The 26,933-nt window shown below is 41.9% G+C and overlaps 1 protein-coding gene across 1 annotated transcript in view; it reads left to right on the top strand.

The window, feature by feature from the left end:
* Window positions 1–3,132, top strand: part of SLC6A1 (solute carrier family 6 member 1) — a 60,065-nt gene extending 56,933 nt beyond the window's left edge. The window contains exons 13-16 of the mRNA XM_043965349.1: window positions 59–161; window positions 590–690; window positions 1,177–1,344; window positions 2,878–3,132. Of these exons, the coding sequence (XP_043821284.1) occupies window positions 59–161; window positions 590–690; window positions 1,177–1,344; window positions 2,878–2,985 (480 nt within the window). The 3' untranslated portion in view covers window positions 2,986–3,132. The remainder of the gene's footprint in view (window positions 1–58; window positions 162–589; window positions 691–1,176; window positions 1,345–2,877) is intronic.
* The last annotated feature ends 23,801 nt before the right edge of the window (window positions 3,133–26,933 follow it).

Genomic DNA, 26,933 nt, shown 5'->3' with positions numbered 1-26,933 from the left:
TCTTTATCTACTCCCATAAGTTTTCTGGAGTTCTAAGCAATCTCTCCTCCTCTTACAGGGTGGGATTTATGTGTTTAAGCTTTTTGATTACTACTCAGCCAGTGGAATGAGCCTCCTCTTCCTGGTGTTCTTTGAATGTGTTTCTATCTCCTGGTGCTATGGTGAGTGTTTTGCTTTTCTCCCCACCTCCACCCCTGCCCTCTCTTGTTTCCTTCCCCTACCCCTGAACATAAACAAGGCAAAAAGGGAAATGCAGTGTTCTGAGACCAGTGAAGTTCTACCCAATTAGTCCTACCCAGCCTCTGTGGAAAAATAGACCCCCTCCTCCACTTCAGTGTACCCACACTTTGGATTCTGCTTGGGGATGAGAGGCAATACAATATAATAAAAGGAACACTAGGCTGAGTGTCCTGCTTATTTCAGCTCTGTCATCAATTAGCTTTGTGAGCTTACCTCCTTTGGGTCTTAATTCCCTCCTTTTCCCCAACAAGTCATTTATGGTAGGGTCCACAGACCCGAGTGTCTTTGAGAATGAGGGAGGATACCTACCTGAATCTCATCTTTGACCCATTTTTCCCTCTTGTCTTAGGGGTCAACCGGTTTTATGACAATATCCAGGAGATGGTTGGCTCCCGGCCCTGCATCTGGTGGAAACTCTGCTGGTCCTTCTTTACTCCAATCATCGTGGCGGTAAGCATGACCCCTTGACCCGGATGCACTTGATGCAGAGAAAACTATCTTCTCATAGCAGAAGGATGTCCAGACAATCAGGAGAGGAGAGGGCCATATCCAGGGATTCCTGGATAATTTGTACAAGCTTGTCTTCCCATCCTATTTCTTCTTTGGCAAGAAAGGCTTTCAACTGGATTTAGATCCTTATGACCCTGAAAAGTCCACCCAGAGGCACCTGAGTACTGCCCAAAGTTTCAAAGTTGGGTGCCTCACAAAGTGGTCCAACAACATAGTGAAAAGCTGCCTTGGTCCCCGATGGTGACCCACCTCCCCTGAAGCTCCTAGAATAACTGGTCATCATGAGTGGTATCCTCAGCATCATGTTTGGGGGAACCTGGACTTGACTTGCAAGAGGTTGTTTCTGCAAAGGTGTTTAAGGGGTGCATAGTAGAGGCCCAAATGACTGACCAACTGCCCATTCTATCCTATCTGCTTGTTTCCCAGGGAGTGTTCATTTTCAGCGCAGTACAGATGACACCACTCACCATGGGCAACTATGTGTTCCCCAAGTGGGGGCAGGGCGTGGGCTGGTTCATGGCCTTGTCCTCCATGGTCCTTATCCCTGGCTATATGGCTTACATGTTCCTGACCTTAAAAGGCTCCTTAAAGCAGGTAAGGACACTTAGTCCCTGGGAGGACAACCAAACCTAACTCCTTAAGCCACATTCTCCTAGGACCAAAGTTCATTCTTACCCAAGACTCACCAGGTATTTTCTGAGCGACTATTTGGTCCATGGGAATACAAGAGAATCATGAGAAATAACCCTTGCCCTTTGGGAGTTTACTAGCACACATGACATACTGATGAAATAAATAATTAAGTTCCTATAGGACTTTTAAGATTCACAAAGGTTTCCTCACAACCACCTTGGGAGCTAGGTTACTATAATAGGGATAGCTAACATTGATATGGCAACATGACAGTATGGATGGATAGAGGGCCAACCTTGACATCGGCAAGACTTGGATTCAAGAACTGATTCTGATACATACTACCTGTATGACCACAGGTAAGTTTTTTAATCATATGTACTATTGTGTGTTTCTACATACAGGTATATATACACCCACGTATATTGTACATAGGGATACATGTGTACACATATACTTATATTACATTATGTGTTTACATTCACATTCATATATGCATAGGAGTGCATGCTTGTGCACACATACATGTGTGCATATGTGTGCAGTTAAATATAGATATGTACATATACATGCCTATACACATGTGTGTGCCACTAGTTAGTGCAGTGGATAGAGTGCTGGACCAGGAATCAGGAATAGATGAGGTCAAATGCAGTCTCAGATTCTTATTGGTTGTGTGACCCTGGGCAAGTCACTTAACCTCTTTCTGCCTCGGTTTTCTCATCTCCAGAGTGGGAGTAATAATATCATCTACCTCTCAGGGTTATTGTAAAGTTAAAATAAGCTAAAATTCATAATGTGTGTTGCAATCTTAAAGTGCTATATAAATGCTACCTATTATTACTATTACTTTGATAAAATAAATATGCAGGTCCCCCCCCAAAATTTGTGATCATTGTCTCATTGGAGCCTTTATAAGAGTACTGTGAGGGGAGGTACTACAGGTCTTTTTAACCCCACTTTACTGATGAGGAAATCAAAGCTCAGAGAGCCCAAGTTATTTGCCCAAAGTCATACAGGATCTAAGCATCAGAAGTAGAATCTGAACCCTGCCTGACTCAAGTCCAGAACTCAGTCTGCTATTTGTGCAAAGTAGTGCAAGCATTTTATCCCCATTTCATAGATGAGAAAACTGAGGTTTAAAGAGCCTGCACTACTTATCCAAGATCACACAACTCCTATGACCCAAACCCAGATCTTAGGATTCCCAAGCACAGTGGTCTTGCCTCTCAGACCATAACAGCTTTGGGATGTCAGATCCCTACGGGCCACACATGATTTCATTTTTAAATCTACTGTTGTTTGGCCCAGGTAAAGTGTTTTTAAACACCTCCAGTATAAAGAGTGCTGGCCTTGGAGTATCCCCAGGTCTCCTCAGACACCATTTACCAACCCAGAGCTCAATCCCATGCCTGCTTATTAGCCTCTGGAGAGATCCCCCAGACATCCTCATACCCTTCCTTTGCCCTTCCCATCCCCCTCCCCCCACCCCAGCGCCTCCAGGTCATGATCCAGCCCAGCGAAGATATAGTTCGTCCAGAAAATGGGCCAGAGCAACAGCCCCAGTCGAGCAATTCGGCCAACAAAGAAGCTTACATCTAGCAGGTTGCCCACGGCAGTAAGACAAAGAGGATGCTGGAGAAAACTATCACTCAATCCAACCTGGTTGAACATGACCATAAATTGATGTCTGAAGATACTATCGATCAACCTACCTCTAGTGGCAAAAAAAAAAAAAGAAAAGAAAAAGAGACCATCACCACTCAAAGGGAAGTGACGTGGGGACTGTCAGACCATTCGTTGGGTTCCAGTGGGTAGAAATGTCTGGCGGCTTTCTGGCAATCCACAGACTGTTAATGTTTTTAATCCTTTCTCAATAAGAATTGAATTATTGTGGAATTTGTAATTAACAAATAGGGCATTTTTATCCCACCTCATGGCACAGCCGATGCTTTGAGGTTCTGTGCTATGGGGTTTTTTCATCCTTTTCGTGACCTATTTCTTACCCACGACTGTTATCTCTGACTTTGCAGGAGTTCAGTTCCATTTGAAAGCTGTTTTGTACGTGTGAATACAGTATTTTGTATGCTGAAGATTTCCAGGGAAAGCTTGCCCTTAAGGTGTCTGTAACCAGCTCTGCTCTTTGGTTACTTCTTGCATTCTTCTCTCTTTTGAGGCAGCTTAAGCAGAGTGACGTTAACCAGCCGCCCCAAATCAGATCAGAAAGGTCGGTTTCTTAAAGCACAGGCTTAATCCTTCCCCAGAGCTGTTTGCGGCAAAACTTTCCATTCCCAAAAGCAAACTGCCAATCAGGCTTTTCTAATGATCAGCCTATTTCTCTCTTACTGGCCCATGTGGGTGCAGGAAACACAAAAGAAGTTCTTCCAACCATTCCAGGGACAAAAATGTCCCATTGCTGAAAGTCAGCAGAGGTGGTGCCATCCTATGTTGGTCCTAAGGTCCCCAAATCAAAGTACAAAAACAGCTGCAGATTTAGCCAAATGTAAAGGTCCTGCCCAAGGTTTAGCTCTGGCCCGTTTGTCCAGTAATTTCTCCCTTTCCCCTACCACCCCATCTGAAGCCTCAGCAACTCACCATCATTCTTGAGTTCTACATAGTAAAGGGCTTTCCTCTATCCCCTCCCTGCCAGCCCTAACAAAGTGGCCAATGTGACACCCGGGACCCCAATAGCACTTTGAAGATCTGAAACACTCATGTACACACACAACCTTTTGCGTTGGGGGATTTGGGTTGGTTTTTGGTTTTGGTTTTGGTTTTGATTTTTTCCCTTTAAGAAGGTTTGTCTTGATGGCAGTTGTCGCGGTGACAGTGTCAGTAGCAATAGCTAGGTGGCCATGGCTTGAGGACAGTTTCTCGGTAAAATACTAATATTCCATTCACAGAGCATTATTCCTCTGGCAGCTCCAAGTAAGACATCTGAAAATTGAAGGATTCCAGTGTCTGATTGTAAACAGCTGAGAGAACTGTGTGATGTAGCATGTTTCATGACCAACTTTCTGTGCATCATAAATAAATCCTTAGCGAGCCCTCAAACTGCATAGGGCAAACCTGTGACAAATATGGTAACTAACTGTGACTCAGTTTATCTTTTTTGTCGTTTTTGTCCGAAGGTGACCAACATATACCCATTCTTGCAATAAAGTATTATTCTCAGAATGTTAAGCACATTATTGTAGAAGACACATATATACATATATAATATATATATAAATACACACAACACATACACATCTATTTCTGCTTGCACTGTACCCAGTCTCACTTGCAAAATATTGTTCAATAGTTTTGAAGCCATTTCCAAACTGTAATATAGCCTCAACTGAAAGGCATTTAAATGTTGATAGCTGAACTTATTATGAAACACAGACATCTTGTAAATCTTTGGGGTTTAAGATGAAAAGAAACCCACTCTGGTATCATCTCATGCTATCCTGGCCACCATTCCCATGCTGTTTTTGGACTTCCATTAGAATAAAAAAGAAAATCCTCCCTCCCTTTTTCTCGTGTTGAATGTTTAGCGGATCCCATGTTGTTCTAAGCTCAATGCTGAGTATTTCATGTGTGACTGTAAACATTTGTAAGTAAGATGTTTGGCAAGAAGTCCCTGAGCCGGGTTCTGCCCAGACATCTCATATATAGCACAAAATTAGTGTTGTAGCCCTCGTGTGTGAACTGTGAATAACTGTAACTTTTTGTAGTATCTGCCCTGAAAGAAAAAAAATATTGTATTATCATATATGCTTTTTGCAATAAGGAATTTATTCTCAGAAACACCAAGCAAATTTATCTCTATATAAAAATATATATGTAATATATACATATTCAAAAATATATACAGAGCCTGTTAAAAGAGTACAGTATTATTTAGAAGGAGAAAAAGACCTGTTCTATGGACCAAATGTAAAATATTTATAAATGAAAATGCATTTTAACTGTCTATAAATGGTGTCATAATTAAAGCACGATTGTTATGTAAGTTTCCAAGAGTCTAGAGAGACAAATAAAGGTACATTATATGATACCTTTGCTTCCCTGGAGTCCTGATGTTCTTGCTTTGTTTTTTCTTTTTCTTTTTCGTTGGAACAAGATCCTTCTCCACACCCATGAAAAGCATGATTAGAACCCAAAGGTCAATGGGAATGACCGTTAGCTCTAAGGTTCATCTTCAACAAAATTATGAAGGAGAAAAGAGGCAGCTTGTGGCATTGGCCTTTTTTAGAGACAGAAAGTCCTGAGTTCAAATTCTGTCTCTGATACATACTGACTATTGGCAAGTCACTTCATCTCTCAAAAAAACCACACAACTCTTCAAAGCAAGTGCTACCCCCACATTGTGGTAGAGGAAGTTTTCCTCATTTTGGGGGGGAGGTACTCTGTACCAATGAAATTCCAGTCCCTGTCCTAGTCCCAGTCCCATCCCTGTAAAGAAAGCCTCCTCTTCTATGTGACTGTCATTTAGATATTGTAGAAAGGCTCTCATGTCCTGTTCCCCACCCCCATCCCACCCCATCCCCTCAAGGTTTCTCTTCTCCAGGCTAAATATCTTGGTTCCTTCAGTTGATCTGAGTACAATATAGATTTAAACCTTTTGGGGATCCTGAGCACCCCTCTCCAGCTTGTCAGATCCCACTCTAAGGATGTCCCTTTCTGCCCTCAATCCCTGCTTATGCTTCCTTTAGTGCTATCCCCCAGGAACATCAAAACCTCAACCTCCTGCCTGGCATCTTGCCCACAAGTACTCTGGGGGCAGTGAGAGGGGAGGGAAAGAGGTAGAGAGACAATGGGAAAGGAGTGGGAGGGATAGGATAAGGGATGTGGAATGGGTGGGATGGGGAATAAGGGGAGGAAGGAAAGAGAGAAGGGGGAGAGAATAAAGGATATGGTAGAGGTAGGATAGATAATAAGAGGAGGGGGAAGAAAGAAAGAAGGGAGAGAGAATAAAGGATGTGGGAGGAATAGGATGGAGAATAAGAGGAGGGAGGAAACAAAGAAGAGAGACAATAAAGGACATGGGAGGGGAAGAATAGGGAAAAGAGGAGGGAAAAAGAGGAAGAGGATAAAGGACTGAGAGGGGTGGGGAAAAGAATAAAGGGGAGGAGGGAGGAAAGAAGGGGGAGAGGATGGAAAATGTGGGAGAGGTAGAATGGGGAATAAAGGGAGAGAGGAAGGGAGGGAGGGAAGGAGGAAGAAGCTAATGCAATAGTGATAACTTCACTACAAACTGGATTTTTTTTAAAAGAGAGACCAGAGAATCTCAGAGTTAGAAAAGACAGCAGATGTTCATTCATTAAACCTTTCTATAAGTAGAACAGTATGCTTGGTACTGAGAGATATATGACATGGTTTAGGTAAGAGAGAGACGCTACCCAACAGAGGAAAGCAGTTCCATCCCCTGACCAAACACTGTCCCGGAATGGAATGTAGGGTCTAAGAGAGGAGTAATGTTTAAGAAGGCAGTTAGGTGGTGCAGTGGAGAGATTATGGGGCCTGGAGTCAGGAAGACCTAAATTCAAATCTAGCCTCAGATACTTACTAGCTGTGTGACCCCGGGCAAGTCGCTTCACCCTGTTTGTCTCATTTTCCTCATCTGTAAAATAAGCTGAAGAAGGAAATGGCAAACCACTGTAATATCTTTGTCACACACATACACACACACACACAAGTTGGTCACAAAGAGTAGGACACGACTGAAAAAAATGAACAACAACAACATATAAGAAGACTGGTAAGGGAATTGTAGGCCTGTTGTGAAAAGCTTTACATGCCAGAAAGAGAGGAGTTATCTTAGAAGTAATAGAAGGGGCAGCTAGGTGGCACAGTGGATAGAGCACCGGTCCTGGAGTCAGGAGGACCTGAGTTCAAATCCAGCCTCAGACACTTGACACTTACTAGCCGTGTGACCCTGGGCAAGTCACTTAACCCCAACTGCCTCGAAGAAGAAGAAGAAGAAGAAGAAGAAGAAGAAGAAGAAGAAGAAGAAGAAGAAGAAGAAGAAGAAGAAGAAGTAATAGAGACTCTCTGGAGTAAATTGATGACATGGTCAGACATGAGATTTAGGAAACTCACTTTGGTGGCTGTGTGGAGGATGGATTGGAGTGGGAAGAAGGAGCACAAATAAGAGGCTATTGGAATCATACAGATAAATTAGTGGGGTGGTTGTGGGAATAGAAAGAAGAGGTCAAATTTTCAAGTGACATAGATTTGGTATGCCAGGATTTGATAACCAACTAGATGTATTGGGTGAAGGGGATCGAGATAACACCAAGATTTCACACCCATATGACGAGCAGGGTGAAGCATTTAATTGGATCTTAAACCCAGAGACTGAGGGGACCTTAGAGGTCTAATCCTCTCATTTTAAAGATATAATACCAGGATTTCCAAACTGAAAGGCCAGAAGGATGATGGTGCCATCAATAGAAATGGGGAAATTTGGGGAGAAATGGTATGGAAGGGGCCAAAAATACTGAGTTTTGTTTCAGGTATGCTGACTTTAAGAAGCTTCTAGGACGGGGCAGCTAGGTGGCGCAGTGGATAGAGCACCGGCCCTGGAATCAGGAGTACCTGAGTTCAAATCCGACCTCAGACACTTAACACTTACTAGCTGTGTGACCCTGGGCAAGTCGCTTAACCCCAATTGCCTCACTAAAAACAAAACAAAACAAAGAAGCTTCTAGGATGTTTAAGTGGAGCTGTCCAACAAGCCATTGGAAATACAGGATTAGATCTGGAGAAATGTTAGGGCTGGATATCTTCAAAGCTTCCTTTGGGAACAAAACTGTAGATCTGTATGCACAAGAGGAAGAAACAAGAAGCAAGGAGGAAGGATGATGGATTTGGTGTCAGAAAACCTAAGTTCAGATCCCAACTCTGCCACTATATGGTCTTGAACAAATCACTTCCCTTCTCTCTTGTCTTAATTTCTCAGGAAGACCTGTGATGAATCCCATAGCTACCACTGACTCACTGTGTGACTTTAAGCAAGTCCCTTCCCCTCTCTGAAACTCAATGTCTCTTTCTATAAAAGGGCAGGGTTGATGAAATGAACTCCAAAATCCCTTGCAGCTCCAACATCCTATACTCTCCCTGATCTATGAATTGAATCTCAATCTCATCCCTCCTCCCAAAGCTGCTACCACTGAACAAAACTCCCAGCCTTCTTCTCTAATTGCTCCCCATTCTCTCTGTATCCCCAGCCTTTGTCCCATCTTCTCAGTATGAGATCTGCCCCTAAATGAGTTTGCCATTTTCCTCCATCCTCCCAAGTCCTTATCAGACTCATATTTGGAAAGACAATTGCAGCTGGCCCTATCCAATTCTCCCTTCCAAGAGCATTGTGCACAGAACAAAGAGAAGCAGAACAAGCTTTGAAGAAAGGCAGGCAAGAGAGTGTGCGCTCACAGCTGGAGAGAGAAGAGAGGAACAAGAAGCTTGGATATTAGTGGTCATGCAGCTGATTTTTCTATTGTTCTAAGATGTAGAGGCTACCCCCAACTGGTGATATGTCCATGCCAAGGAACCAGCAGGTTGAGAACATGAAATCCAGGATGGCACGGAGGGAGAGAAGGGCAGGAAGTCCTAAGAGAACTAACTCTCTCTCTCTCTCTCTCTCTCTCTCTCTCTCTCTCTCTCTCACACACACACACACACACACACACACACACACACACACCAGCATGCTGAATGGGTCCATAAAGAATTCCTAACCTTGCAATTTGAGAAAGGCAGTGTGGAATAGTGGTTAGGGCATCAGACTAAGAGTAGCAGAGTCAGGGGCAGCTACATGGCACAGTGGATAAAGCACCAGCCCTGGATTCAGGAGGACCTGAGTTCAAATCAAGCCTCAGACACTTGACACTTACTGGCTGTGTGACCCTGGGCAAGTCACTTAACCCTCATGGCCCTGAAAAAAAAGCTATTTAAAAAAATAGTAGCAGAGTCCCAGTTCTATATCTCACTTCAGGCATTTACTATCACCATCATGGATAGCATTTATATAGCACCTACTATGTACCAGGCCTTGTGCCAAGCACTTTACAATTGTTATCTCATTTGATTCTCAAAACAACCCTGAGAGGTAGGTGCTATTACATTTTACAGATGACGAAACTAAGGCAGACAAAAATTAAGTGACTTACCTAGGATCACATAGCTAGTAAGTGTTTGGGGATGGATTTGAACTCAGGTCTTCTTGACTCCAGACCTGAAGACTAACTGGTCTCTGAGATCCCTTCTGGGTCTAAATCTATGATCTTAAGACCCCTTGATTGGCTGGTTGGCTATCGGGTGAGCATGTAAACCCTTTCCCCTTTCATGGCCCTTTTCAAACACTCTCCAACCTTCCTCCACCCTCCAAATCCATTGTGCTCATTCTGGCTTGGTCTCTCACAGGCACAAGGGAATTATACTTTAATGGTGGAATTTCAGGTATCAGAAAGAAGCTAGTGGGAAAGGTATTTTGGGGAAGTACTACCCATGCTTAGGACAGCAACCTTCCTGTCCTTTTGTGTTCTTCCTCTCCATCAATAATTCCCCTCCCCTTTCCTATGTCCTTGAACTGCCCCCTCAAAGACCAATGATATATGACTTTCTTTCATCCTTCCCCTTATATTGAATCAAGCTTTTTAAAAAATTGCAGTATCAGGATTACATACAACATGTGTGTTTGGGGGGGTGGTAAGGGAGGGTGAAATGTAGGTTCCAAATTTAGCAGCAGTTGGTGAAAAGCTGAATTTGTAGCACCCATCTAGCAGAAGGAAGAAGGGGCTTCATATTCTGAGGGCCCCTGAAAGGGCCTTAGGATTCGATCTTATGCCTAGTAGAAAAGATAAGGGCAATCAAAAGTGACTGGTGGTGGGATTTTTTTTTAATGTGTTGATCAATTTTCCTAATTTTTTCTATTCTTCCTTTATTTTCTTTAAAAGTAATCTTTGTTTTATGGAGTAAGTTCTATGGGAAAGGAAGGAGGATGGATACTGAGAAAAATTTTTGAGATGCTAAAACCAAAAGATATCAATAATTTTTTTAAAATCTAAAAAAATACAGCCTTTCTATAAAAAAGGAAAGAAACTATTTTTATCTTCAAGGATAGAAGGGTACTATAGTTAGGAAAGAAACCACATGGCTCAGTGGAAGGGACCCAGAATTAGAGGGCCCAGGATTCTAATGTCGATTCTGCCCCTTAGTACTGGTGTGACCTTGGGCAAAGCACTTAATTTCTCTTGGTCTCAGTTTCCTTATCTATAAATGCAAAAGATTGTACTTGATGGAAGGTCCCTTCCAGCCCTAAAATCCATGGTCCTATGATTATAAAGGATGAACAGATGGAGACTCTGGCTGGGCCCAGCATAGCAAGGAACTCTTTGGAGCAGCAGTGGCTTGTGGGTAACCCTGGGAGTTTGGGGGTGGGGTGGTGATAAGGGGGTTGGAGTCTGATGAATGCCTATTGATGACAAAGGAAGTAATTGCCCTATCCTGGTTGATGGTGACCATCAAAAAACATAAGGTCATAAAGATGAAAGAATCATCTAATCCAGTCCTCTGGAGCTTGGAAGAACAAAAAAAGATTCCATCAAGGCTAGGACTCCGCCATTGTTGTTCAATTCACTTTAAGTGATAACCTTTCAGTGATACTCATGGAAGGCATAATCTGGGTATAGTGAGGAACACAAAGAAGGATGCGACAGGGACAGACTCTATGGCCCAACCTCTTGCAGGGATCTGAACTTCAGATATTTAGGGCTGTAAGGGAACCAGGAGACTATCTAATCCAACCCTAACAGCACTTAGTAGGACCTTAAATAAATGCTATTTTATTAGCTTCTCATTTTAAAGAAAAGGAAACTGAGGCCCAAATAGATTAAATGACTTGCCCAAGGATTTAGACATTGTGAACTAAGCTGGGAGCTAAGTGGTGCAGTGGATAGTGTCAGGAAGACCTAAGTTAAAATCTAGTCTCCAATACTTACTAGCTGTGTTACCCTGGTCAAGTCACCTACTTCTTTGCCTCATTTTCCTCATCTGTAATGATATCATCTACCACTAATACTTCTACCACCAGGGGTTGTTGTGAAAATCAAATAAGGTAATGATTGCCTGACACATAATAAGTGCTACATAAATGTTAGCTATTTCATCATAAATCCAGTGTCCTTTACTCTACCCTCCCTTGAACCTCAGTTTACTTAACCACAAAATGGAACCAATTACTTTTCCCTGACAACTGGCAGCAGTGTGAACTCTCAGATTTATCTTTAAATCTGTCTGGAGTGTTTGGGCAAGGTGTCCTATGGGATCCCTTTCAGCACTCACCTTCTACACTTCTGAGCTCAGCAAGGGGGTTCACTCTATGTTTTCTCTAGCCCCAGAAATGATCAAGTAGATGATGACATCCACTACAGCTCTGGCTCATCCTCCACCTTGACAGAGGATCTCATGGAAAGTAACTGCCTCCATTCTCATTCATTGTATTCAATAGGTAGTTGGTCTCCTAAGTCTGGAATGGAGCTGAGGCTTGGCTAGAGAAGAAGCAGAGAGGAAAGACACCATGATGTCATTGATCTGAAAAAAAAAAAACATACATTTGAGGTCAGAAGTTTATGAATCTTGTGCTGGAAGGGACCTCAGGGACCATTATCTAGTCTAGCCCCCTCATTATCCAGATGAGGAAACTGGGGCTTAGGGACTTCAAGTGACTTACCCAAGGTCATACAGGTACACATCAGAGGTAGAATATGAACTCAGGTCCTTTGATTGTGGAGTCAGTGTTTTTCCCTTGTACTACCTAGTGTCAAAGCTCAGCTCTTCCACTTACCTGTGTGAGATTGAGCAAATCATCTCACCTCTCTGGACTTGGTCCCCTCACCTGCAAAATGAAGCAGCCAGGCTAGATGACCTTGAAAAGTCCTTTCTATTTCTAGATCCTATTAGTCCAAGTGTTTACTGGTCTTATGAGAGCCCCAGAGCCTTAAGATAGAATGCAGCAGAGGGGCGGCTAGGTGGCGCAGTGGATAAAGCACCGGCCCTGGATTCAGGAGTACCTGAGTTCAAATCTGGCCTCAGACACTTAACACTTACTAGCTGTGTGACCCTGGGCAAGTCACTTAACCCCAATTGCCTCACTTAAAAAAAAAAAGATAGAATGCAGCAACATCTCTGAGCAGCCAGTGGTCCAGGCTACCCAGAGAAGAGACTGGAGAACCCCAACAATGGGCTGCCCAGACCTAGAGGGGGAAGGAGAGATCTGAATTCAGGGCTCCAGAAGTGTCACAAAGCGGCAGTGAGAGCTCACCTTGCATCAGGGTCCCTGTCCCAACTATGTTGGTCATTCAGAAAGGAAGTAATAGTTACGCAGCATCATATAATTAAATGTAGGATAGATATCATAAAAGGTATAAGCAACAATGACTGACACCTAAGAGAGGAGAGAAAACTGTAGTCCCATGTGAGAGCTCAAATCCAGAAGACAGAAATACTTACCACTGATCCTTTCATTTCAGAGATAAAGAGGGCCATGGTGATGGACTGATATGCAGAATGAGACATATTTTTGCTCATGGCCAATAAAGGAATTTGTTTTGCTTGACTGTGCATATTTGTTACAAGGGCTTTGTTTTTCTTTTTTTTTCCAGTGGAGGAGGGGGAAGATGGGAGAAAGAAAAAAAAATTAAATGCTGGATATTTGGAATAGAAAAAGGAGAAGAAAAAGGAAGAAAGTAGAATGGATGAGGTAGCCATTTTTTCCTAGGTTTGTTGGTGGTAGCTAATGTTATGGGTCATAGTGAAGATGAACAGAGATGAGCTGGTCTCAGGAAACAGGGCTTCTCTAATCTCTCATGGAATCAAACATTCATCAACCAATAAAAAGCTATTATTTCTGTCTAAACAAATATATAAAATGGATGAATGAATGAATAAGGTTATGCCCATGCAAAGATACAAATAAGGACACATATACACATACATATGTATGTGTGTATATAGATACATATGTATAGATACATATATAGTATATAAATATTCATATATATGCAAATATATGGATATGGATATGGATATAGATATAGATATAGATTAGATATAGATATAGATATAGATATAGTGTTTACACACATATGAGGCCAGGGACTCAGAAGCATCATAAATCCCCTGTAAAGGTTGTCACAAAGGTTGTCAGTCTAAAGAAAGTCTGCCTACTCTAGGCTTCCTGATTCCAACCATATATAAACACACAGAGATACATATGCACATATACTATACATATATGTATTATATAGATAAATGTATCCATATATTTATACAATGTACAAATGCATATAGCAAGTATTTATACACATGCCTGTGTATATATGCATATATTTAAATATTCACATACATGACCTTTCAGAAATCCCTGACAATAGCTCATCAATCGTATCTCCTTGTTGGTGGTGATTGTTTGGTGGGGGGGGGGGGGGCGGGGAGGAAGTACCCAGGAATATAGTTCTTCTGAGAGAGGTGACTTAAATTCATCAGCAGTTACTGGGGCTCTCTTCTGATCTCACTACTTATCTTCATTATTAACTCCCTATTAACGGTTTCTCTTCTATCTCTTCTGGTCCAAAGAGCATTCTAATTGTCAGAGAAATCAGAAGCAAAATCAGCACTGAGAAGCATTCCCCCTCTTTTGTATCATCCAGCAGCAGCATCGTCCCATGGGCTCCCAGTTTCCAGCCTACTGCTTCTTTGCTTCCCCAGAAAAGCTATCGAAGCAAAACCAAACAATATTAAAAACCCTCTTTTCCACCCTCCCCTTTCCTCGACAGTCTCGGCTCATTTGGAGTTTTGCACTCCTTGCGCTGCTCTTCCTCGGTCATGCCATGATTTTTCATTCATCCTCCATTACATGCCTTCACTTCCATCTGCTGTGTTGTTTTAAAATCTAAGTTGGTTGATGAGTTCCCTGTGCATCCACAGCCGTCTCTTTAAACAATTCCCCCTTTTCCTCCTCATTAGAATTGTTTTGTTTTTTTTCTGTGTCTTCAGCATTTCGCTTTTGAGAACCTCCCCATCCATCCCAGGCTGACTTCCCCTGTAGAATTTTAGGAGTTAGTGAAATTGTGCTTTTGATTTTTCTATGAAGCCCTTAAAATTTAATCTCTAAAAATCCAAGTTGAATGTCAGACAGACTACACTTGACTTTCCTCTTTCTTGTTCTCTATCACATATTCTAAGAAGGAGTGGTCACTTTCCCCCAAAGTTCCCACCATTTCCACAAGAGCAACTAAATCCTATTTGTTAGGAAGAATCATGTCCAAAACAGACTTTCCTTGAGTTTGTTTCCCAACTGTTTGAAAAATAAAATTATCATTAAAGCAAGTCAAGAAATTGTTGACTTGTGTGAGTCCAGTCTCTTCCCAAAGCAGATCAACTAATGATTTCTTGACTGCTATGAATATTTTTTGTATATCTAGATCTTTTTGTATTGTCAATTATATCCTTGGCCTATAGAATAGTGGAATCCTTGGGTTAAAAGACATAAACAACTTTTTGCATAATTTTGAACTGTTTTCCAAAATGATTGAGTCAATTCATGGATCCACTAACAGTGAACTCAAATTCCTGTCTTCCCACAGCCTCACCAACAAATGAGTTTCTACATCTTTGCTAATTTGATATAATAGTTAACGTATATTATAAACATATATATATACATACACACATGTGTGTGTATGTTTTAATTTGCATTTTTCTACTTATTAGTGGGGCAGCTGGTGGCACTATCATTCATAGTGTGCTGGGCTTGAAGTCAGGAAGATTCAGCTTCCTGGCCTCAGACATTTACTAGCTGTGTGACTCTGGGCAAGTCGCTTAACCCTGTTTGCCTCAGTTTCCTTATCTGTAAAATGACCTGGAGAAGAAAATGGCAAACCACTCCAGTATCTTTGCCAAGAAAACTCCAAATGGGGTCACAAAGTATTGGACATGACTGAACAATAGCAACAACTTATTAGTGATTTTGAACTATTTCCCAAATGGTGAATCAAACCATTCCCATCACTTACTTGACCACCACCTCTTCTCAGACCCAGATGGAGACATTCCAGGAACCTTAGAAGTAATGGTGTCCTCCAAACCATCATTCCTGCTTTCAGCTCAGCCCCAGCAACCATCATCTTGAGAAGCAATCCAGCAGCTGTAGCCTGGCAACTAGTCCCATAAATACTGCAACGATAGCTAATGAAGACCAAGAAAAGAAAGTCCTTGTCACCAGAGTCCATACCATTGTTGCATTTATCTATGAAAATGGCATTAAAGAGGATCTTTAGGAACATCCTGTACCCTAAGAATGATGGGATTTTTTCATCTGACTGGCAGCTGAAGCCTCCCATATGTTATCTCCCCCTTTAAAAGGTGAGCTGCTTGAGAACAGGGACTACCCTCTTCTCCTATCTGGATCTCAAGTGTTTTGCATAAAGTAAAAGCTTAATGAATGTTTTTTTTAATTCAAGTGTCCAGTGTTCCATCTGAACTCTGCCCCTTCTGAATACAGGTACCATCACTTCAGATCCTTTTTCTTTTTTGATTTCATATTCTTTTTTGGAAGGTTTGTTTTTAAGGAAGGTTTTGTTTTTGAGTTTGTTTCAAAGAGGATTTCACTCTGGTAAGTCAAGAAACACCTGAGTGCCTACCATGTGCCAAAGCTTAGCATTGGGGACCTAAAGAAAGACAAAAATAATGTCCCTCCTCTCAAGGAGCAGGTCTTCATTCCTCTCCATGCTTCACTGCTGACTCACTTTTGCTGGAACTTCTCTACCATGCTAGAGAAACCTCTTTGCCCTGAAAGTTTACTCCATCCCTGAACTACTTCTCACATAGGAGGTCCTCCTGTCCCTGTGGCCTCTCCCTCTGACTGAGTAGTTCCTCCCAGAATCTCTATTTTAAGGTGGAGGCCAAGGTCAACCATTTTCTCATTCCCCTCTAGGCTGAATTACTGATTCATCTCCAAAGAACTTTCTCCACCTCTTGCTTTTCAGTTTGCTCATCCAGGGCAAGGACTTTCATTTTTTTGTATTTGTATCTCCCAGGCACATAAGCCAGGCATTTAAGTGTTTAATAAATGCTTATTGACTTGAAGGTACTCACCATGTAATGATAACCTAGAGCAGTGATGTCAAACCCAAATAGAGCCCTGCAGAGTCTTATATGGAGTTAGAAAACCACAAATTAATATTATCTATGTTGTATTTTGTTTTTATTTATTTTCTTAAATATTTCCAATTACACTTTAATTTGGTTTGGTGTACTGGGAAGTTTTGCCCCTGACAGGGACATCAGGCAGCAAGTTTGATACATCCAGTTGATACCTCTGACCTAGCTAAATGTCCTTCAAATCCCTTACTAACTCCTCAAGGAGGGAAACCTTACTATACTTGGGGCATAGATAACAGTCATTTTACCAAGGTATAAATCAATGATCTATTCTGATCATTGTACAATTCTTCCTGCTCTCCATACTTATTGGAAATGAGATCCTCAGTTCTATGTTAATCTACCCTGCAGAATGTGTGCACATGTGTGTATACACACTCACACATACTTATACATATGTATATGCATGTATGTATGTGTGAGAGAGAGTACATAAGCATATATGACAGAGAATTATACATAAATGCAGAGGAAATTACCCATAAACACAGAAACATACATAGGAACAGAGAGAAAGAGAGATGGATGGATATAGATAGATAGGTAGCTAGAGAGAGATGGTAGATAGATATATGATAGATAGACGGACAAAAACAAATAGGTACTCACAAAGAGACATAAAACACACATACATGCAAAGCAAGCAAATAATGGAATAGTGAGTGATCTCTGTTTTATGACAGGTTCCTCAGCAAGGGCCCAGTCACAGAACATTATGAGAAGACCCAATAGAACTGGGAATGACAGGCAGGAAGACAGGGTATAGCTCCAAGAATATGTGAGCATGCTCAGAGGTGTGGGAGATGCCTGGCCCCCCAGAATAGTGGAAAATGAAATTCCAGAGTACAGGGGTAGAAGTCAACAACAGAACAGGGAATATACCCCCAGGAGTAATGCTCAGTTACCAAAAGAAGCTAGAGAGGAAAGGATGTGTTGCCAATAATGACATCTCATTATCATGTACATATATTTAAGGATTGTGCATATTTTGGCTCATAATGAGAGTTGGTTTTTTACTGAATATGTTAATTAGGACATTGGAAAAAAACAGTGATGGAAAACTTTAATAATACAACAATAACATGTAAGAAGAAACCATTTGTTTCAATGATATACTCACCTTAGCTTTGAGTGCTTTTCATGCAAATTTATTTGTTCAGCCTGCCTTTATTCCTAAGCAAATATCCTCTGCCCAAGGAAAGTTTTCCCCATAATGATGCATTTAGATTACTAGCATGCCTCCAGTTATATAAATTGAAGATACCTTGATTTACCATATACATTATAAACAGTGTGACCCATGCATCGCTCTCAGAATAGCCTGCATTACCTGTCATACACCTGATGGATCTTCCTTTTATCTTTCTTCCTCCATCAATAAAAGAATAATAACTCTCTCTCTCTCTCTCTCTCTCTCTCTCTCTCTCTCTCTCTCTCTCTCTCTCTCTCACACACACACACACACACACACACAGTCTTAGAGCTTATAAAATGCTTTGGTCACAACAGTCTTTTGATGGGGTCATGTAGATATTCAATCTTATTTTTCAGATGAGAAAACTAAGATATTGAGTTGACTTGCCTTATGTTACATAACTAGTAAACGGTAAAGGCAGAACACAAACCAAATTCTTCTGACTCCTAGCACTCTTTCTCTTGGAATATAAAATCTCGCTAGTATCATCATAGTGAAAGAAAGAATCTTAATAATTGGAAACAGAAACAACAGAACTCTTTCCCCAAAATATGTAATTTCATCAGGAACTACCAGGGTAGGAAATTCTGTATAGATGCATATAGGTGATTAAAGTGTAACTTATCATCTTGGACAGTCATGAGGGACACCATGAGCTTGGACAGGGTTATAGAACCTGTTTGTTTTGAACACAGGTCTTCCTGAGTCCAAGTGACACCCTCAACCACCATACCATGCAACCTCTCACATAAGAGACAGTCCCATAGCTTTCTGTCTGTTCCCTGGTTTCATCCAGCAACAGAGAGAGAGGGAAGAGGGTACCAGTGGATTACATCAGTACCTCCATCCAGAGCCAAGATAGCCAGGGTATTTAAGGGAAGGGAACAGAGTGAATGGGGCTGTGTATTTTTAGAATGCTGGAAGACATGACACTACAGTTCATAGAGAAATTCTTATGAGGTAAGAGTGCAAATAGAAACTAGGGTGAAGCTTGCGAGGGTAATGAATTGGGGTCCTTTGGTTGCTTGTTTGCAATGGTTTGCTCTGAGAACATTGGTCAGAAAAGTTGTGGGGTGTGTGCCAAACGGGCATCATATTTGTCTGTGTTGCTCATGGCGCCAGAGTTTGGCATATTTTTACCTCAGAGTTGGATTGTTATGAATAGTATGTCCAGAATCAACAGAGACTGTGTCCCTGAGAACACGGTCAATAGAAGCTGTGTTTCTGAACCATTTCCCCTCCTTACAGTCATGCTTGTGCCAGGGGTCATGACACTCTGGATGTCAGAGTGGGACCCCAACAACTGGGTTTTGGAAGATTTTCCAATCGTCATTCACACTAGGTATAGGTGTCCATTAGGTATTACCCTAATTGTATTTGTATTTGTAATTGTATTTGTATTTTACGAGAACAGCCAGATGACCCAAGTGAATCTCTAATTAGTGGATTGTTTCCTTTCTATGGATTCTGTGGGAAAAGAAGGGGGTATTGTTGGATATGAGCAGTCTCAGCATCAGAAGGTCCCTGTGGACACAAGGGGCTATAGAAAATCATAACTTCAGTGTCATGGTTTCATGACCTCTGACTGCAAGAATCCCATGACCCCTAGATCCTGGCATACCCGAGAGAATAAGGAAGGGCTCAGAAGATGTTATCGATGACACAGACATTGCGGACCTTGCAACACAGCATAGTTGTTGCACCGAGTACTTTGATCCATTCTGTGCCTTGAATCCACCATCAGCTTACACTGCAGCCCACTACATGCATGGTACTCTCTCCAAAGATGTACACAAAACAAAGGACCACAGACATAGAGAAAACAAGTCAAAAAACCAGACTCCCTATAACTGACAACTACTGCCAAGCAGAGCCCATACCTGATTGCCAGCCTCGCCCTCCCGATGACACAGTTAGCTCCACTGTACCAGGGCCAGTTTAGAAACCACCTTTATGAGCTGGCTATAGCCTGATTCAGGCAGGGAAGGAGGCTGGTGACCTCATCAAGGTCACTGGCAATCACTGTTGTTTTCCTATCCTACTAATGAATCACCTTACCTACCTCATGGACAGATGTGTGGTGCAGTGGATAAAGTAACTGTGCCTAAAGTCAGGAAGACCTGAATTCAAATCTAGCCTCAAAAATTTATTAGCTGTGTGACCCTGGGCAAGTCACATAGCCCTCTTTGCATCTGTTTCCTCAACTGTAAAATGAGGATAACACTAAAATCCACCTCCCAGGTTTCTTGTGAGGATCGGATGAGATAATATTTGTAAAGCTCTTAGTATAGTGCCTGGCATATAGCAATAAATGCTTATTCCCTTCTGCTGCCTCTTACTCTGGGGTACTGTAAGCTCCCCTATTCAGTCCCCTTTACTTGGCCAGCCCCTCTGGACTGGAAGGATCCTCCCTGGTTTTGGCCAGATGTATTCCAGAGCAATGATGACCACCTTGGCTCCATCCTCAGGTCAGACAGGTGAGCTCCTTGGAGCTCCAATCCTGGAAGAAGGGACTGGAGATGGTGGGTTAGGCTTCCCCATAGGCCTAGGATTCCTGGGCTAGGAAGCAGTCAGTAGATCCCCCACTCAGAGAAGGGCCAAGAAGTGTTGGTCATGGAGATCCAGGGGTCAGTTACCAGAACTAACGGGCACTAAAGATGAAAACATTCACTTCTGAGTGGAGGGGGGTGGGAACAGGAGAAGGGGACTGGGGGATGAGGGTGACCTTCCTATCTGTCCTTGATCCACAAGGGACCCCTTGATGAAGAGGACCCTCTGTCGTGGCTGCTCCTCCCTCCTCATCCCCGGTGTGACTTGCACCCAGCAGCAGAAGCATCGCCCAGGCCAGCGTTGGACAGTGCAGACTTGTTTAACATGCCATTGAAGGCCAGAAACCAGCTTTGGGGGGACCTGCTTGAGGCCCAGCTGGGGAACCAGACTGACCCCACATTGCCTAGGTCTGTGGCACACACAAGTCATCCAGTCTCAGCCCAATCTTCTGAAGAGAAATGGCAGCATCAAGACATCAAAATACAATGACTGGGAGGGTACTTTCTGCAAAGGCCTAGGAAACATGAGCCATCATTCAGATACAGTATTCAGTAAAGTATTCAAAGAAAGTTTTGTCCTGCCTCTTTAAAAAAAGCATTCACTTTGACCAACATTAATAGAGTTTGAGAAGAAGAAACTTGTTCTGGAGTTCATCTGAAGGTTCCAATACAGGACTTGGGAGCATGGAGTAAAGACACCACATGAGACAGAGGCTAGGACTTAGACCATGTACCTTGCTCTTGAGATGTTTACAATCTGATAGGAAAAAGACATGTTTGCCCTTAGCCCCCAAGAGGTGTTAATAGTTCCTCAGAGGAGAATCCCAAGCGCACCTGGTGTTTTTCACATATCCATTCCTTGAGTAATCAAAAAAATGGCTACTGTCTTAATTCACTTACCCGTTTTGGTGATTTTAATGCTTGCTTTTTTAGGAGGAATATTTTGGTCACAGATTCTTTTGCCAGGCTTGTAGAATTCTGACACAGATCTCCTCATTTCACCTTACCAGCTCCAGATTCCAGCTCATGTTTCATGTCCAAACCAAATATCTTATCTCTAAAACAGGGAAATCTCATTCTCCCAAGAAGTCACTTGGAAGAGAGCCCAAGGCTGGGAAACAGTGAATTGCCCAGAGTGGGAAGAAGCTGAGATGTTTTCCAGGTTCAGCTCCCAAGAGAAACCACAGTCAAAAGTCAGAAAATAAGCAATAGAGAACTACAAGAAAGAGGGGAAATGAAATTGTCAGTGATCTCAGGAGGAAGAAAACACAATTAAAGGCATTCAGTATAAACAGATAAACCAACAGGGAAGATATTAATAACAGAAGGGAACATAGCCTCCAGATTGAGCAAAAGAATCCAGATATCTATGAATAAATAATGCAAAATAACAGAAAATGAATCAACACTTTGATAAAGCGAAGGACCCCTTGCAATCCCAAGTGGACATGAACCCATAGCAGGATGTTTCTGAATGACTTATAAAACAAATAAGAATTGTAAAAACAGAATTTGAAGCCCACAAGGCAGACATTGGCAGAATAGAAAACTCGAATCCATTGTGTCAAGTCTCACCAAAAAAACAAAAATGAGAATAACTGATTTGGAATTCAAATACACAGAAATGAAGGACAATCTAGAAGGAGAATGAAAAGGCAACAATTGAAAAGAAAGTATTTTCTTCCTACATATAGAACACATGGAACTTAAAAACAGGATGCAGAGAGACAACTAAAGGATCATAAGTCTCCAAAAAAAATATGACAAGTCAAACAGCCACAACAGGGCAGTGGAAGCAATGGAGAAGAATTCGCTAGCATCAATGGAAGAGGGAAGGAAAGAATATGCCACCATCTCTCTTCCTGGCCTATGTTTTTGCACAGTTCATAGTTCATGTTCTGATTGCTCTACTTTGAGAATTGATCCAACTCCAGCGAATCAGAGCTGGGGCAGCTGGTGGTACAGTGGATAAAGCACCAGTCCTGGATTCAGGAGGACTTGAGTTCAAATCCAGCCTCAGACATTTGACACTTACTAGCTGTGTGACCCTGGGCAAGTCACTTAACCCTCATTGCCCCAAAGGAAAAAAAGAGAGCTAACATTTATAGAGTATTTACTATGTCCCGGGCACTATGCTAAATTCTTTACAATTATTATCTCATTTAATCTTCAAAAGAACCCTGAAAGAGGGGTGCTATTATTATGCTCATTTTGCAGATGAGGAAAGTGAAGCAAACAGGTTAAGTGACTTGTCTAGCGTCACACAGGTAGTAAGAATCTGAGATCAGATTTGAACTCAGGTCCCCCTGACTCCAAGCCCAAATTTCATTTTTTTCCAAGTCCAACTTTCTATCCACTGCACCACCTAGCCACCCCAGCTTCTCATATCTGTGTGTGGGCCTTGACATCCTGATTCTCCAACTCCTTTCCAAGGATTGTGTCAACAGCACACCAGGCACACTATTCTCCTCCAAGTTCAAGACTCCCAGAACTTAGGGAATGTTGGGGGGAAAGCCAGCTGGCCACAAGAAACTCTCTCAAACCTGCCCCATTCCTTTGGTGACCAAGTATTGGGGGACAAAGACTATGACTCATGAGAGATTGAGTTAAGCACACTGGAAAGGGTAAGCAAAAGAGTCACCTTCTCCTGAGGTGAAGCCTCATACAGTATTCAGACTAAAGATTCAGAGACTAGCAACTTTACAAAGACCATTCTGGTTACTACCACACCACAGGCTCAGAGGAGCCTGAAGGAAATACATCTGAGCCTTAAAAACAGGAAAGCAGGAAATCAAGTTAGCCAAGCCCCAAAAACTAAGAACCGCATTGCCTGTGTTAACTGTGTGACTTCTCCAGGCCTGTTTCCCCTCCTGTAAAATAAAGGATTTGCAATAGTTAATCTTCCCAAGGTCATTGCCAAGTTTAAAATCCTAGGGTGATAGAATCTAATGTTCCCAAGCCAGGCCCCAACCCTTCCTAATACAATTGCTTCATTGGCGGGTCGAGAAAGGAATGATGCAGGTTGATGAATTTCTAGTCCATTCTGCCCTTGCAGAACCAATGGGACTACAGTGGACATGAGACTCCCTAGGCTAATTCTACTAAAAGGGGAAGAGACTCGCTCTTAATTTCCCATTCCCCCCACCCCCCAGTTTCCTAAGATCTTTACTTCCCAAAGGGCGGGTTGCCAAGTCCTGCTCCATTAAAATATTAATTTTAAAGAAATTGCTTCACACATAAAGTATTTTTAAACTGTGGCTTCACAACACAACAATTTGTCTCATTAGGCTACATTGAAAACATGGAGTGATGCCTTCCAATCAGGCTAATAGATCTATCACATGAGGCCTGCAGCTGGACCAATTTGAGGACATGGAAACCAGCTGAGGGTCTGAAAACAAAACAGCCCCCAACTGAGCAGCTCCCCCTCTAAGCCCGCCACTGAGATTATTTCTACAAGCAGAAGGGAAAAAATAAAATAAACCAAATTCTCTTTCCAACTGAAGGACTTTCATAGTGAGTCACCATTTCCCGAGAGCTCTTCTCATGTTTTTCCAGGTGTTCACTAAGAGGCAACCTCCGGGAGCCAGCTGGGCCCCTCCAGGGCCACCTCAGAGCCTTTAGCCCTCTGACCTTCAGTCTGAACCAATTCCAACCCTCCTTTCTTCCCTGCCTCCCACCTCCAGCTCTAAGAAGAGGCAGTGGATGGAGCTGGAGGAAGCCAAGGGGAGAGGAGAGAATAATTGGCTAGGAATTCAAGATTAGGTGCAGGACATTCAGGATTGTAAGACATCAAGATTGAGGGAAATTTCCCAGAGACCCTTTCCTCTGGCCACATCCATGATCTTGCATGTGGATCTGTAGGAATTCTTGTTCTTCCCCTATTTCCCCAGCAGCTACCATCCCTTGGACTGATGAAGCCCATTCTCAGTCCAGAGGGGCTGGCCAAGTAAAGCAGACTGAATAGAGGAGCTTACAGTGCCCCAGAGTAAGAGGTAGCAGAAGGGAATAATGGTTTCTCACCTCTGTTCAAAAAACTTTAAGCAAACCCATGCAAACCTTTATGTGCTTCTGCTCAAAAGTTAAGTAATGCTCCACTGATGAGAGTCTGTCCTTCTAAGCAACCCAAGTCAACCATATACTCTTGGGGGCACCTGCAAGTGGCTAGAACCTTTCCACCTAGAGTTGCTTCCCTAATGACCAGTCCTTCTCAGTGCAGCCTCAGCCTCTGGGACACAATTGGGATTTGTCTTTGTCCTCTTAACTAGGTGTCTGTCAACATTTCTACACTCTACAACAGGGGGTCTTAACCATTTTTGTGTCATAGACCCATAGGCAGTCTTGTGAAGCCTGTGAATCCCTTCACAGAATGTTTTCTAAATGCATAAAGTAAAATAAATGCATAAAACAAAATAAAATACTCTTTTGCTCAATCAAGAGCATCCCAATTTGGGATACCAAAGGAAACAACTGTTGAAATAAAGCTATATAAACATAGACATAGACATAGACATAGACATAGATATTGATATAGATATAGATATAGATGGAGATATAGATAAAGATGGAGATAGAGATGGAGAGAGAGAGAGAATTTCCCCCATCCAATTTCAGGCATTCCCTGAAATCTATTCATTGAATCTAGGTTAAGAACACATGGTCTGTAGGGAAGATGGTTTCCAAAATCACAAGGCTTGCTGACCTGTAAGTACATCAAAGTGATGAAAGGAATTCCCCTAATAAACCTCTTTTACATCATTATAGTGTTGGGAGGAGGATGGGTTGTACATATATGTGTTTACATTTCCCTTATGTAGTAAGTAAAATTCTTCCCTTTTTCTCTATAAGCTTCAGTTTCTCCATATGTAAAATGTGAGGGTTAGACTAAATGGTCTGTAATGTACAACATCCTACGATTCTGTGATTCTTTTGGAATTTTTCAAAATTCCATGACCCGGCTGAACTAAGGGGAAGAGAACTTTTCCTTATACTTCAATCAGGATAGGAAAGGAGCTCAGAAGTCCCCTAGAGGCCAGGTGTGGTAGTGGTTTCAACACTGAACAGTAGGTGTAATCCCAACCTGGTTAATAACAATAACAACCACAACTAGTAATTATATAGTGTTTTAAGGTTTGCAAAGCACTCTACAAATACTTTATCCTCACAACAACCTGGGAGGTAAATGCTATTATTATCCCCATTTCATGGATGTGGGATGGATGAACCAATGAGCCAAACAAAAACTGAGTTGATCTAGGGTTCAACTGTGAATACTCATCCCTTCCTATCAAGATACTAATACTTGACATTGTCTTTATAAAAAGAAGAAACCCAAATGTCTGAGCTGAGGCAGGAAGATTTTATATGTATGTATGTATGTGTGTATGTGTATGCATGTGTATATACATGAGTGTATATTGTGTGTCCTGTGTATAATACGTGTATATGTGTGTATGTATATGTAGGAACATGTAACAATACTTTGGTAATTGTATTACAATACAACATAATATACATGCACATATATAATATACAGTATAGAATTAAAACTAATTTGGATTTGGAATCAGGAGATCTGGGTTCAAATTCTAGCAACAGCAATCACTATCTGTGTAATCATGAGCAAGTCACTTAAAATCCCTGATCCTCAGTTTCCTCAAATGCAAATGGAGTTGATGATACCTGCTTTACACACCTGCTAGGATTGCTGGTGGATACCAGCCTTGAAAAGCTGCCCCAAGTTTGAAGTGTTCTGTGGGTCTGGATGACTCTCACATTACTGTTTAATGTATTTACTTTTACTAGAGAGCTAGAGGATTAAATTAGTTCAAAGCAAAAGCTTTTAATGAACTAATAAGGAAATTGGCAACCAAACATTTCCCCTAATAGACCGAGGGCACACTCTCTTGCAAATACATCAACTATAAGTAGGAAGCGAAGACACACATAGGGACCTCACTGGAGCATGCAGATATATAGGGAACATGGGTGACCAGAACATACATGTGAAGGAACAATTCAAAATCCCCACATTATTGGGTCCCCAATATCTTTAGAGTGACATCATTCTTAAGTTGGATATTGTTTTTTGCTGAGTATCATATCTCAGTCTCTGCTACCTTCCACTTCTTTCTGCTACCAGTGTCTGGACAACTGTTCTTCAGGGCCATCTGCCGTACATCTTGTCTTCTAAGTCCAAGGATTAGAATACTTCTCCCTAATTAATATGAACTTACATTTTTTTTATAATTGAGGCAATGATATACCTCACCCATCCAACAGCCTCTTAGCAAAAGCCAGGCAAAATACTCCATGGCTAAGATTAAAGCCATTATTTTAACTGTTCGTGCCTAGGGCTGAATCAAAGTCCATTATCCCAGACATCCAGTTGACTTAATTCTCCATGGTAATGCTGTTCCACTCAATTTTAGGGAGTCTGTTAAGGGGATTCCCATGTAGTATCTAAGATATGAAGTATACTTCACTACCAAGATCTCTGTATTGACCTGCAAAAAACTCTAAGCAAACACAAAACTAAGCAAGGTAGACAAAATAATTGTACTGCATCTTCCTGGCCCACACACCTACCTTTAATA

This window comes from Dromiciops gliroides, chromosome 1 (assembly GCF_019393635.1).
Source record: "Dromiciops gliroides isolate mDroGli1 chromosome 1, mDroGli1.pri, whole genome shotgun sequence".
Classification (NCBI taxonomy): Eukaryota; Metazoa; Chordata; class Mammalia; order Microbiotheria; family Microbiotheriidae; genus Dromiciops; species Dromiciops gliroides.
This window is presented reverse-complemented; position numbering and strand designations above follow the sequence as displayed.